The following is a 15,168-nucleotide window of genomic DNA, read 5'->3' on the forward strand; positions in this document are numbered from 1 at the left end:
ACTGCTAAATGTATTATACTTTGCCTTACAACATCTTTTAAATTCATCTGGTACATATAAAAAGGAATATAAACAGGTAAGATCTTAAAATGAGACTATCAGAAATGCATCAGAATTTAAGATTTGAGAGTTATAGCATGGCAGATGAACCACAACCAGCAGAAATGGAGATTTGTATTTGGTTGCAATGTGTGCATCTATATGACTAGCATATCTGTATAACCATTCAGAGGTACGACTATGCAGTGTCTACATGTGTAGGTATGAGCTGCTACTTTCCAGTGCAAAAGAGCTTGTACACTGTTATTCGTGAGCTTCTCTTTGTGCTCATTTCTGTAACGGCTGTGTAGCTTTTTACAAATAGTAGGATCACCACAAGGTCATTTTGCTGGGTCCTTTGTCATATCATTTTATTGCATGCTTATTAAGAAAGTTGTTTCTGTGGTTGATTAGAGAGACCTTTAATAAGACCTTCAACACCATCTCATTTGAATTCTCCGAGTGACACTGGTGAGGTACAGGCTTTCAGTTCCATGTGGGATGTTTCGGATAAGACATGTAGAGGGGAGGGTATTTTCAGTAGGGCATGCATGTATGTGCTCAAGTGCTTTTATTCTTCCTCTTGCCCACCCCATGTCAGGTTTGTCAACCTTAATCAACTACTTGATCAGGGTGAAAGGATTGCAGCTTCTCTGAATCACAGCATCTAGAGAGTCTGTCTGGGATTTTTTGCGCATGCACGATAGGGCATGCTCAAGTCAGCTTGGCTGAATGCTGCTTGTAGTTGTGTACAGAAGAGGTGCTGGAATTTGTTTCTGGTTTAAGCTAAATGTTATGTGTGCTGCTTGCCTTTCGTCGGGATGATAGCTCTTGGGGAAGAGGTTCTTTCTAACACAGAAGGGGGGAAATGTAAGAGAGAACGAGAAGTGGAGAAACTTGTATAAATAGTATTCATTGTATATTTTAACGTAGCTTTATCTTTCTTTGCCCTTTTACAGTCTCCCCAACTTTATAATTGTCATGATTATTTATAAACGCTGCATCTTTGCTTAAATGGTGAGAAGAAACGATGAGGCAGCCTTTGGGTAAAGCCCTTGTCTTTGTCACATGTGCTTCTATTTGTATTTTCACCTGTTATAAAATTCCTTCCACCTTCTAAAGCAAGCTGGGTATCACGGTTTCAAGTCCAAACCTGTATCATGAGAAGAAATAGATGCAGTCATACATCTGTGAAATTTTTTCCATCTCAGACCAGCAGTGCTAGGCCAGGATTAGCTGCTTTCTGCTCACACCCCCAGGGCATTGTATGATACCTGTAAATTATTTCACTGTGTGTGGCTGCAGCCATGCTCAAATAGCTCTTTACTGCCTATAATGTATGGAAACTGGGGTGGCTTTTTAAACTAAGTGGCTTTCAAAAGCTGCACTCTTTCTCTGTCTTCACTCAGAGAGGGTGGTGAGGCACTGGCATAGGTTGCCCAGACAAGCTGTGCATGCCCCATCTCTGGAGGTGTTCAAGGCCAGGCTGGATGGGGCCCCGGCAAACATGATCTAGTGGGTGGCGTCCCTGCCCGTGGCAGGGGGGTTGGAACCAGATGGTCTTTGAGGTCCCTTCCAACCCAAGCCATTCTACGATGATTCTATGATTCCTGTTTCTGATGTTATACTTGTACATCAATTTGCATCTTTGTCATCAGAGTGATAATAGTTGTGGTTTAATGCAATGGAAATCTTGATGCTTGTCATCAGAGAAGCATTTCAACTATCTTCATGTGCAGTTTATTGCTGAGAGCCTGAGCATTTCTGTATCAAAAGGAATTCCTATTTTTGTCTTCCTTACACCAGTCTGTTGTTTTAAGCCTTTCACTTATCTCTGTTCAGCCTGATGCTATAGTAGATCATCTGAGTCAGTGTTTTCCCATCCCTACTACATGACCATTTAGTATTTTGATGGCCAATTCTGTCTGTTTGGATTTGATTGTTCAGATTTCTGTCACTGGGGTAGGAAACTATGGTTTTCCTGAGCTTACAAATTAGAATAGTTTATTCTGGGCCTACTAACTTTTGGCTGTGGTTTTTATTTCTAGGTGTTTTTTTTTTTCTGTGACTAGATTAGTGTTTTCTTTCTGAAGACTGCCTGGTAGAAGGAAAAGTTGAAGAGTTTTCTTGAGATACATGTCAGGTGTGCTTTTTTTGTAATATTCAGAGTTCATGGCCTTGATATTTCTAATTGATAGAAGAAAATGAATTTCCTTTAAGTAATCTTAAGTGAACAAGAGAATATAGAACAAAACCAAGAGTCTGAATGGTAAGATGAGTGGTTTCAAATCCAAATGTTTGCTGCTGTGAACCAGCTCAGATCTGGTGTTCTCTAAGTAGGCAGTGACATGAAGAGAGCCAGCAGTCTGGAGAAATGACAAAAATAACTTCACACTGCATTAACAGGTTAGAGAACTCCATGGGAGCCCAGCTAAATGTGGAGATTTGAAACAATATATTTAATCTGTGAATTAGCTTTTGGTTTTTATTTTTTCTACTGTGTCTATTCATTGATTAATCCCTGAATTGCTTGATCGTATCATTGCCAAATAACACACTCCTCATGAAAAAAAAATTCTACTCATCTTTCAAGTTAAAACAGACAGTGCAAGTCTCAAGTTTAGGAGCTGGTTGCATGCCAGCCAAAGAAAGCCTGTCTATATTTCAGTGTTACAACGTGATTAATTTTTGTAGGAGGTTCACCAGTCCATTAAATCATGCTTTTGCAGTCATGGACTTTCTGATTTTCATTTACTTTAATTTACATTTGATTGTAGTGTTTAACTGTTCTTATTATGCAGTTTTATTTAGAGTCACATTTAATTGGTTTCCAAACTAACCCTCCAGATGCACTGGAATTAACATTGACAATGAAAGTAATTATCAAAGGTTCTCCCATCTTGTATAATGGCTAAAATATGTCTGTATTAGAAAATTTACCATGTGGTATCTTAACCCTAGCAAATCTAAATATAGTTGTGAAAAAAGGATAAGTTGGTAGGGATGATGACTTAGTAGTCCAATAAGATAATTTTAATTTTTATAGAAAGGTTCTTGGAGGATATGCCAAAACCTCTAGTGTTTTTCAAAAGTCTCTAAGGGGTGAGGGGGGCATTAGTTTATTCTTTTAAAGAACGAAGTGTTGCTTTGAAATTTAAAGATTAGCAGAATTTGAGGGTAATACCTATGAGTTTTATTTTGCCTCCTCACTTTTTTTTAGACCAGCTAAACCCAATTGGGCTGCCATTGCCAGTGACAGACCACTGAATCTGCCACCTGATACTACAACATCCCATATTATTGTATATTCTTTATATCATCTTTCTTCATCAAGTCAGTTTGTGCAGGGCAATAATTCAGAACATTTAAGATTTGTCACACATTGTAACTAAGCATCTGTGTTGTTTTGTGGTCTAATATTAAGTTTTGTGGCATATCAGAACTTACATAGCAAAATCAAGTAAGTTAGAGCTCTATGTATACATTTGATTGAGCATGAACACAGAGTGAAGGCATTACATCATTTCTTATCTAAAACTTGTACAAAACCAGCGGTCTTTCAATCCTGCAAGTCTGTTTAAAAAATAAATAAATCTGATTTATAGGAATAGAGCAATTAAAATATCAATTTTGTAGAAATCTCCACAGAAATAAACTCTTGTAGGTTTTTGGTCTGCCAGGGAGTATTACAGCTATCTGTAATGGGCATACAGTGATAGCATGTATGTTTAGGAGCATAATTTATTAATCTAATTGCCTGAAGCATGAGAGGAATATGTGAGAAAATACTAACAACACTGGGAAGACAAAAGTGTTTCTATGTTTCGTTACTTCTTTTGACGTTATCTTGAGTTCAGCTGACAGAAATCTTTCAAAACTGTTGGTACCTTCTAATATTTTCCTTTGCTTAGAGCACTTAATGAATGAAATATGAAAATGAAAGAATGTGTAAAAGCAGGCAAAAAGAAATGAAGGAGGAAAAGCCTTCTGAATTACAAGGAAGAAAAATGCCAAGCTTTCTGGAATGACTAATTTTCCCTACTTAAGATATTTTTAAATTAATACCAAGCCAGAAATGTTTCAAATAGTTGTGGCCTCTTACTGCATCTGGGAGATGTTAATTTTGTCCTATGAGCACAAACAGTAATCTCCCTGAAAAACATTTACAAAATCCAATTTAGCACTCCCACCAACACTTGATTTGCTATTTGACACAAGCGAAGGGGTTGGGAATCTTTTAAACCCATAATAAAAAAAAAAATCCTATTATCTTCCATGAAAACAATAGCCCAACTCCCACTGACAGCACCCTTTGTATCCTCCAGCACAATTTCTATCCCTCCCTGGAGCTGCGGTATTTGCTGGAATACTGGCTGCCAGCCAGAGGTTCTCTTGGGATGGGTAGGGATGATGGGGAACTTCAGTCCCTGAAGAAGACCTGCAGGAAAATTTAATTTGGGGGAGGTGGGATTGGCAGAAGAGTGGTCCCAAAGAAATATTTCAGCTTTCAACGTGAATGAGGGGATACCTGTCATGTTTACCTCAACTATATAGACAAATACAAGTAGCAACTCTGCCTTATTTTGCTGTTTTCCAGCTCCAGCAGTTCAAGTGTAAATCCTCAATTAACCTACTTAAATCCCATTGCTACCTGTTGTGAGCAAGAGTTGTGGATATTAGTAAGAGGTTTCTTTTGAAAAGAATGATAATGATATAATTAATATCAACATTTAAGCATTTGTCATTATATTTCAGAGTTAATGATACTTTAAGAGATATTCTGGTAATTCAGATCTCCCAGAATTGTATTTTTCAAGCTGTTTTTCAACAGCTTGTATTTTGTATTGTATTTTCAAGCTGCAATGGAGGAAGATAATTTGTTACCCTGGAACACTATTGGTTCATATTCGTGAGGTCATCTCAGTAATATTGAAGCATGGTTGGTAATGCCAATTCAGACTTACCACAGCAGATAAAGGTTATCATCTTGTAGATTGTGCTGTCTCCAGTAAACATGGGATATATTTTCTGGGAAATAAAGTAATGATTCTTTTATACTCCTGGGTTTATAGGATTGTTTTACCATGCAGTACTTCATAAGGTAGTCCTGTGAAAGATGGAAATGAGAGTAGTCCTGTGGATCTGAAAACTTACTGAGCAGCAGCAGTTACTAGAGACTCTTCCAAGAAGCATGCTTTCCCTGTCTCTAAATGAACATAAAGAGATAGAAGAGAGTGAAATTTGTCTCATCTTCCTGCATCTCTTGTCATGGGCATTGGAAAGAGGAGCCAGTAAGCTCTGTTTATTTTCTTTTTTCTAAGTATTTTATACTTCTGCAGGTGCTCTCACAAAAACAAATTGCCTTGGACCTTTGTGAAGGAGACTCCTCTATCCCAACAAAATCCCTTCTGGTCAGGCCACAGTGACTTAAGTGAATTCCTAAACTCTTCTGTTGGGTAACACTAGCATGGTATGTTTGCCTACCAGCTAGCTGAACCACTTGGAATAAGACCAGGTGAAAGCCCGTGAGCATATAAAGGGGTGATTCCCAATATTTCTTTTACCCAGAATAGCAAAATAAGCTTCGTTTCCTGTCTAAATTTACCAGGCTTGTCTTGCATGTGGTTGCAAGGGATCAAACAGCAGACTGTGTCGGTAGATTTTGGGGTGGGAACTCGAGTGCTACCAGAGTGTTCGTGTGGCAGCTGAGAGTGCTTCAGGCTCTCTCTTGCTTGTCACCCAGCTCTGCCTCCAAGGGCATGTGAACAGGTACTGCTCTTCCCTTTGACAGCTGTAGGGATGAGGGGATGGAGGACTTGGACTAGGGGTGGATGCAACCAACTTCTTTTTCTAGCAGGGAGACAAGGCAGGAGTGAATAGGTTCCTTATTTGGTTGTCTGCTCTTGACATCCTGCTGTGGTGAAGAGTGATATTCCTTGGACAGACTGGGGGGGGGGGGAAAGGATGTGTTCTACACATACACTGTTCTCATTTCATAAGATTGTTTTTTCACCATGAAATCAGGTATGTTGGGGTTTGGAGGCTAGGGTGAGAAAGATACTGTGCTATGGGGAATAGAAAGAAATCTGACCAGTTTTATGTTTAGCATTTGCCTTGTTTTTTATTACTCCTACTGGACCTTACCTAATTAAAAAAAAAAAAAAAAGAAAAAGAAAAAAAAAAAAAGATTAAGGTTGTTGGTGTAGCCCAGAGAAAAATGCTACCTGTGATTTGTATTGCATTGTTACAGCTGCAAAGAGACAAGGGAGCTGGTTGTGGAGCCACTGGAGATCCCAGGGCTGAGATCCGTTCATACTTCCTAGCAAATAGATTTGGGGAACAGCTGCAGAAAGCACTGGTTAGCAAAGTTGGGAGCAGATGGCAGAGTCAAAACACCAGGGAGAGATTCCTTATCTGAGTTTGTAGTGTGTTGTGGCTCAGCTTGTGGAGCTCGGTGCTTTACATGGGTACTCTCTGTAAAATCCTGCTCTTTCCAGAAAGACTGACATGGCCAGTTTTGCCCATGAAGCCTGGATTTATACCTGCGATGTCTCTGTATGGAAGTGCAGTCAGAGCCAGGAATATTGTCGTAACCCAGGATGACTAAACTTGGTCTGATCTGGAACAAGCCTGTGACTTGCTGCGGTCCAAGCCAGCTGTGTGCAGGCTGGGGGAGCGGACAACCTCTGCATCATGAAAAGAAGTTGTGCCCGGAGAGGACACGTACGCCCCAAACAGCTTTCCTCTCCTCATTTGAGTCTTTGGTTATGCAGATAGTGTACCTCCATGCAGCTTTGTAGCTGGATTGTTTGTTTATGCTCACTCGTATCCAGTGGGTGGCCATGTGCAGGCCTTCCCCTCCGTGTGGTACCATGCGCCAGAGGCAGAGGAGGCAGTGCATGCAGCACGCTCGCCCTCACCCTCTCAGCCGTTAGTGGTGGTGGAGGAAACTCTCACCACCTCCAGTGCCTGCAATGCGGTGGCATCGTCGTCCTGTCATGGGATCTGTTATTTCTTATATTTCCCTCTTTAATTATTGCTGGCCCCCTTTCCTCCGCCTCTGGTAACTATACTTGGAGAAGGATCAAATTGTATTAAATCTATTGGGGTATTACTAGGTTTTTTTTTTTATGGGTATAGGTAAGTTCAAGCAGGGCTGATGTTTAAAGCAGGACTTTCTGAAAGCCCAGCTGTGTGTCACCTGGAACCCATTGGTAACAGAGCTTCTCCGTGGTAGTGTCGAGCATGGTTATGAAATATGGATGATTCAGTCATCCATCTCGATATAAAGCTGCAACTGCAAGCAGGAACAGGCAGCACAGTGCCACCCGCAATTCCTTCAAAGACTTCTCCACGGAGCTCGTGTCCACAGGCTCTGAGAGGCTCCAGGAGATGATTTTCACATGGAAGGAGGAGCTCCTTTCTTATACACTTCAGATGTCATTGTTTTAGAAAAAGTCATCCAACAGCTAACTTAATTGGATTTGATAATATATAGGGAAACAAATCAGTCCTGCACAATGTGAAAAAATATGTTAATGCCCAAGGATGTACACAAATGAGTTTAAACGTAACTAGTCATGTTTTTAGGAGCCAAGTTGCAAAGTGTGCTGTTTTTCCAGAAGTCTTTTTTACATGTTTCTCTATTTTAAACTGTACTTAAGTATGTTAATGTTAATAATAAAAGTAAAAAATTGCCTGGTCTAATTTCATAATTTCCAGTGATAGTAGTGTTAAGGATTAACTTTGTTTAGTGTGTATATTCAGTTTTTATTTTAAACTCTGTTTGCTCTTGGTCAGTTAGCATCAATTTAATTGCTGTTAAATGGTTTTGGCTTAATTTAGAGCCTAAATATGAGGACTGACCTCATGCATGTATTGGAGATAAGGTTTATGAAGCTTAGGGTTTGTGTCTTACCCAGAAGCTGACTTCCTCATTTCCTATACTTTGCTTGTCTTTCAGTGGGCTAACAGTTTGTTACTGTATTCTTGAAACTTTCTTCCTTCACTCGCTTTCTGATGGTTTTCATGTTTGTCATCTATGAGGAAATAGATTTGATTCTAAGCTTAAGTAAATCAACCATATGTTGAAAGATGGCGATTCAAAGGATGTGTTCTCCATTGACGGGTCATTATGAAGTTATAGCCATTACTGCTTAGTGCATTGTTGTAGTGCAGGAGGAAAACACAGTGAAATTTTTCTTATTAACAGTTTTAATTAACTTTTAATTGATTTCTAGGAAGATAAATGGCTTTGTTACAATATTTTAAAATTAACACCTTCACCAGAATTAAACATTCATGGAAATTTCCTGAGCATTTTTCATATAACAAAACATGAAAATCTTTTCTCATCTTCTCAGATGTCTGTAGCCACATTTATGAAGTCAAACAAATGAAAACGCCTTTCTAACAGAATGGCCTTTGTTTAATTTACATGGCCCTATTCATCATGCTTTAATTTAATTAAATGGAGGAAAAACAACAGGTCAGCGTTCAAATTATGCTCTAGTGCCTTTAGGAATAATGAGGCTGAATCTTTTCCATCCCCATTAGGGCACTAACATAATAACAAGAACTATTTAGCTGATACTGAAATCTGAGGCTTAGTTTGCTACACGAGACTTAAGATACCAATTGAACAAAATCTAAACATTTATCTATTGCAATTATCAGCATTTTCTGTGTGTAGAAGAATAAGGATGAAATTTTGTATTGTTTGATTTTGAAGAACATGATGTACAAACTGTAGAAAGTTAAGTAGTTCTTCAGAGAGCAATGATAAAAAAATCACTAAATGTGACAACCTTAAGTGAAATTAAGATTTTTAACTAATGTGTCCATTCTATCTGTCTGCTGACTGCGTCCATATAAGCATGGATTCCATAATGATTGGTAGCTACGAAACACCTAAATCACACTGTAAAATAAAAATCTCCTCAGACACCACCTAACTCTGAAGATACTTGAGCATTATAGCTGTCTAATGGCCTGACTTTAGAAGCATCAGGTTTGTCTTCTGCAAATGTTGTCCAAGACTGAGCATCTAAATGTGTATTTTCTCCTGAAGTTCATTTGAGATCCAGAAAAGCTGCCTTCAATCACTGCAGATTAATAGATTTGATTTTGTAGAATATTTTTTTTTATCTTCAACAAAATGTGAGTGAGAGGCAAGTTGCTGTGAACAAGAAATGCTGAATAGCCACACAGATGTTACTACTTTGTAGAATATTAGCTTAGCTTACCTTGCGACTCCCATGTAGGTGTGTCCCTTGTATTTAAAATGTGCATTAAAACATGGTACTTTTTTCTGTTTCTTAGGCTACCGACCCAGATGCAGGTGTTAATGGTCAAGTTCATTATAGTTTGGCAAATTTCAACAATCTTTTCCGAATCACATCAAATGGTAGCATTTACACAGCAGTTAAACTGAACAGAGAAGTAAGAGACTATTATGAACTTACCGTTGAAGCAACAGATGGAGCTGTGGACCCCCGCCGTTCAACACTAACTTTAGCAATCAAGGTGCTGGATATTGATGACAACAGCCCTGTCTTTAATAATGCTTCCTATACTGTCTGTGTGCCTGAAAATCTACCACCTGGCACTGTCTTCCTGCAGATAGAGGTAAGAAAGCATTACAGAGTGAAGACAATGTTTTGTAACTGTTGTGCAGTACTAAGCATGTTCTTAGTTAACTTCTCAGTGGGACTAAAGTAAAAGACTGCAGACTGGAGTCAAGGAAGGTATGATGTCTACCAGACTGAAAAATTCATGGCCATTAAAGAGGTACATGAATTATTTTTGGGGGTTCACTTGGAAATAAGAGCAGTTAGTTAAAAATAAATAAATAAATTGAGCAACACTACTGTTGTCATATTTTGGGATATTGTTTTACATATTAAGTGCACTTGGTTTGTTCTTGAAAGCTCATTATATTGTTCCTACATGTTTATGTTGATAGCACGCTACCTCAACTGATTCAAACTGAAGTCAAACCTAAAAGTCCAACCTCATTATAGTTAATGGAGTTAAGTAGTTGCTTCCGGAAGAAATTGACCTAACGCTAAGTTTGTCATCTAAGATAGCTGGAGTAAAGTGGGCACCTTGAGGTGTCTTCTCTCTGTTGACTATAAAAACAAACATAAACCATTTAGACAAGTGATAGTTAATTGTTGTTAATTGATCTCGCTCATCCTGAGCTAGATCTCTAAAGATAGCTGAGACACTTCCCATAAGTAGTCTACGTAGCCTCCTGATGTTTTAGTCAGCAGATTTTAATGAGAAGAATCTGTCATGGGATAATTTCATCCAGAATGTTTTTTATCTGAAGCTGCCTGCAGGTAAATTGTAAGTGGAATTAACAGCTAAAGCAATCGCATAATATTCTTCCTGATGAAAGTTAATATTCTTTGTCTAAATACTGGTATGAAATAAAAACATCCATGCTGCTATATGGGGTAAGATCAATGGTCTGCTTAGCCCAGCATCCTCTCCCTGGCAGTGGCGAGTAGCAGGTGCCCAGGGAAAAGACCAAGAACAGAACAAGCTTCCAGTGACTCTTGCACAGAATATTGTGTCCCTTTCACGTGGCAGGTATCTCTGGATTTAATAACCTCAGGTGTTCTTTCTGCTTTGTGTTTGTGCAGTAGTTTTAAATTTATCCAATACTATTAGAACAGTATAATGAGATTATATGTATTTGCAGTTGTTTGCCTTTTTATGTTTTTAATCTAGTAGGGATTTGTTTGTGAAAATGGATTTTGTTTGCCTTTAAGTATTCTTTTTTTCTGTGTGGCATGGTCTAGGCGAAGGATGTTGATCTTGGTTCTAATGTTACCTATCGAATACGGACGCAGGAAGCACTACAGTATTTTGCACTGAACAAGTACACGGGCGAGTTGTCACTTCTGAAGTCCTTGGATTACGAGTCATTCTCCGACACAGAAGCAACTTTCACCTTTCTTGTGGAAGCCTTCGATAGCAAGGGCACTATGCCTCCTGGTATTGCTACTGTCACAGTGAGAGTAAAGGTAAGAGGAGTAGCGGGTCAGTTGATAGCATCCTCTCCTATTTGGTACAAAATACCTCTGCGACCCTTGCAGGTGTGCTGATGAACCACCAGAGCACAGTAGCAGTATGTCTGCTTTCCTACTTCTTCACTTGCAGAAAGCTACTGCCTTTTTCTGACAGCAACTTGTTCTGCTAAATGTACGCTTTATAACAGCTATAATTATTTTGCTATATGCAATTAAGTAGTTAAATCTTGGTTCATAGATTTATGAAGTACAAGAATACCTGACAAATACATAAACAGTCCTTCAGAATTGCTGAAAGATTGAGATAAGTACCTAATGGAATTGTTTGCAAAAATGACACCATCACGTTTCAGTTAAAGCTCTCATAAATTGTAATTTTATGAACCATTCAGGTGTATTGAGTGCTGATGTGGCACACACCTTACATTTCAGTTTCAGCTACCTGAAAATATAGAGCTGCAAAGAAACAGGCTTATTCAGTGATCTTTCGCAATGAATCGTTTTTATGCTGAGAGTTGCAGCATCGCCTGTGTTTCTGCTGTCTCGCCAGCAATATGGGGATAATGGTATTCTGTTTGGGAGGATCCACAAATGAAAAGCGTTTGTAGCAGAGGCATTGGCACTTAACATCTTCAGTTGGTTGATGTGCTTGTGTCCAAACGGGGAGGATGCTTTAGAAGCTCTAAATCTTGTTTCCTTGAATTTACAATGGTGCAGTTCTGGAGCCAGTCAGACAAATCCTCTTGTCTGGTTGTTTCATTTTTGTTGACTGTCAGCGGTGGGAGACAAGAGAATTTAATTACTGGCACTTCAGCTAAGAAGCAGAAATTGTAGCAAGAGAAAAAGCATGGCTTACAAATACAAACGTCCTACCTGTCAACTTCAGTGTAAATGTAAGTCTGCAAAAAATATTTAGCATTTATGAATCAGTCTCTGGTTCAGCTTACTAAGTATCTGCAGATGTTATGGATTGCCAGGTGATTTTGAGTAATTCTGTTTGTCGGTCTCTACTGAGCTCTGAATTATTCTAGGGACGGTAAATGTCTCAGATTATTAGCATTGATGGCAACGTAAGAAGGCTTCTACAGTACTTCTCTGTCTCTGTAAAATGCTTGAGATTGAGATGCAGTGCTTCTGCTTCCTGCCGGGCTGCCCTCTGAACCGGTGTTTTCAAAGTGAATCAAAGGCAAAAATAGCTTTTCACATCGTTCCGTGAGCCTTATTTGTCTATACTGTTCAAGGAGGAAGTTGCTCAAACCTGTATTTTTATTTTTTTTTCTAGAAGAAACTTTTTCCCAGCTCGATGCTTTTTAGCAAGAATCAAGCTTTGTTTTGTTTTGATTTGAAGATAGCTGTTCTCAAATAGGAGTGTGTTCAGGGAAAAGCAGCTGTCTGTACGATGGGGCTGACACAGCTGTATGACTGTGAGTTTATGTTGTGTTCATTAATCTCAGTGGACAACGCAGCAGTGCAGTTCTGCTTGGTGGCTTTAGTGTAACAGCAGCAGTGTAACAGGGCACTGTCCAGGAGGCACTGTGAGAATAGGGAATTTAAGAAGAAGGGGATTATTAGTAGGATCAAAAAATGTTTTTTCTGTTTTGTTTTTGTTTCCCTGGAAACTTCGCACATGTGAGCAGTTAAAAGGAGGCATGATAATTGTTTGGAAAGGCGGTGTGTGAGAGGCTGGAATACTGTGCTTGAGCCAAGAGTAACAATTTCTGCAGTTGTTGGGGACAGCACAGGGCCTGAAAGCGAAGGCAAACAGCTTATAGATTATATAGGAAAGGAAAAAAACGGCTGGAGGGGATGTTTAGTGCGTATTATTATACCCGGCAACAGCTTGATTTTTGCAGCTGATCAGTGGACATAGTTGAATAACTGTGTTAAGATAATGGGTAGGTTCCAACCTTGAGTGGCAGGAAGGAGAGTAGCATTGTGAGTGGGGAAAGGCTTTTGGAAAAAGTAATTTTTCATCTCTGATTTTGTCAGACAGATGCCATTAGTGGAAACATGTCAGAGAGATGGTAAAAATTTAGAACCTTGATCACAAGACAGATCTCGAAAAGAAATAATGGTTTGTTTTGAGATTACAGAGGAACTTTCCAGATTAAAAAAAATAAAGATAAAAATAAGAACAAAAATAAAAAATAAAAATAAAAATAAAAACATATTTGGGGAGGAAAAAAAAAAAGAAAATAGAAATCGGAGCCATTTGCTACCTGTGTGGTATGAGAAGGGTCCACAAGAGGATACCTTGAGTGGCAGATTCAGGAGACGGAGCCTCAAGGGGCAGGGGTAGGAGCAAGGCACATAGCTGGCCTTTGGTGAGAAAATAAATGCAGAAGGAGCACGGAGCACAGTGCATCACAGTGCAGTTTGGGTTTGTTCCTGATGGAAAAGACCCATACCTGCCCTTGTTCTGAAGGGAGAGAGCTGGTGTGTCTGTGGTGGGGGCAGAAGGTCCCGGTCAGTGCAGAGAGGGCATGGGGCTGGCGTTCCTCTGGGGACAGAGGTACCGGATACAGCCTCTGGTACGGGGCCAGCATGGGCACATGGTGGCAGGCTGGCACAGGGCGCTCATCTATTCCAGTAGGGCACTGAGTCTGGCCCTAGAGCTCAAATGTGTGGTGGTGTGAGGCTCTGCATGGTGTGGTAGAGATCCTCACTTGTCTATTTTCTGATTGCAATCCGGTCTTATATTCCTCTGCCCTCCTGACTGTGGTCCAGGCTGCTGCTGTAGGGCATGACAGATAACTCCTGATAAGCATGCTCATTGTTTCATGGGAGTAATTTACAAATTTCTAGTGAACGGCTAGGATGCCTGCACAGGGAATCAAAGAGGTTTTAAAACTAGAGATTTCTGCCAGACCTTCTGCCAATTCAGAGCCCGTGTTCAGGGACAGGGTGCTTCTGCATGGGGATGTACATCCCTCTGCGCGGCTCTGCAGGAGCCCTTCCTGTTCAGCCTGTCTTTTGCTCCTGCTCTGCGTTAGGAACTGGATGCGTCTTTTTCCTATTAGTAATAAAAGCATTTTTACTTTATTTAGAGGAAGGTATTAAAGTGTAGTTAGTTTTTTTGTTTGTTTTTTTTAATACAATGTTTGTGACCCCAAATAGGAAGTAAACCATGTGCATATGTATTGTAGGCCCCATAACAGTAGTTATGCAGCTTGCAGACTTTAATAACTCAAAACTGACCTAGAGAAAAGCAGGAGCAATCAGTAAGGCAGTAATAAGACCAAGCAGGGAATTTATGTAACCATGAGGAATTCAGTCCCTATGATCTTTAGAGTATTACTTATATTAAAGAGATTTCCAGTCCTTTTGGTCTTGTGCTCCTCTGTTAACATTTGTCATTTTTCACAGTCTAACTTTTAACCATGAGTATTGTAATTTTTCCTGTGTGACAGGATTCTGTTATCCAACTATGGACAACGCCTGATGGTGTCATATATTATTTATGTGGTATAAAAGAGAATGAGCAGCAGTGCCGTGCACCCGTAATCACACTGTGCTTTGCAGCTAGGATGAGGATGGATACACGCTGCGACTTTCCTTAGACTCTCAGCCTTTGGCATGACAAGTTACAAATAGTTTATATTAACCTTCCCTGAACTTGATCAAAACACAGATTGCAAAACACCTTCATCTGTTACCTGCATGTCAGTGTTAAAATATGTTCTTTGCCACTGCTGCAGCCAAGTGGCCCTTTACAGTGTGTGACTTACGATTCCTTATTTGGAGGAAATTGAAGGTAAAATAATGAATTAATTGTGCATTTAATGAGGAAAATCATCCTGTGTTTGAATATGCCTTTAGTAGCCAGAAAGTAATATTGATAGCCTTAAAGTAAACAAAATTTCATCTCATTTTTCTCTAGTTTCCTGTTTTATAAATCAGATGCTGTTTCATTGTTTCTAGTATTGCTGAGGAGGAATAATGTAGGTAGCATGGAGTTCCTCTCGCCTGAGATTTTTCTTCCTCTTGCTGCTTATATATCTTTACGGGAAAGTCCTAACGAGTCGTCTTATCCTGGGATTTCTGGAGAGGTTATACAAGTGTTCATCCTGATTAATTGGTGATGGTAATC

At 39.5% G+C, this 15,168-nt stretch overlaps 1 protein-coding gene across 12 annotated transcripts in view; it reads left to right on the forward strand.

Annotated features, from left to right (window-relative positions):
* Window positions 1-15,168, forward strand: part of PCDH15 (protocadherin related 15) — a 738,374-nt gene that overhangs the window by 602,192 nt on the left and 121,014 nt on the right. For all 12 annotated transcript variants that reach the window (XM_040563492.1, XM_040563503.1, XM_040563491.1 and 9 more), the window contains 2 exons: window positions 9,361-9,666; window positions 10,848-11,072. In XM_040563492.1, the coding sequence (XP_040419426.1) occupies window positions 9,361-9,666; window positions 10,848-11,072 (531 nt within the window). The remainder of the gene's footprint in view (window positions 1-9,360; window positions 9,667-10,847; window positions 11,073-15,168) is intronic.

Source organism: Cygnus olor, chromosome 7, assembly GCF_009769625.2.
Source record: "Cygnus olor isolate bCygOlo1 chromosome 7, bCygOlo1.pri.v2, whole genome shotgun sequence".
In the NCBI taxonomy this organism is placed as follows: Eukaryota; Metazoa; Chordata; class Aves; order Anseriformes; family Anatidae; genus Cygnus; species Cygnus olor.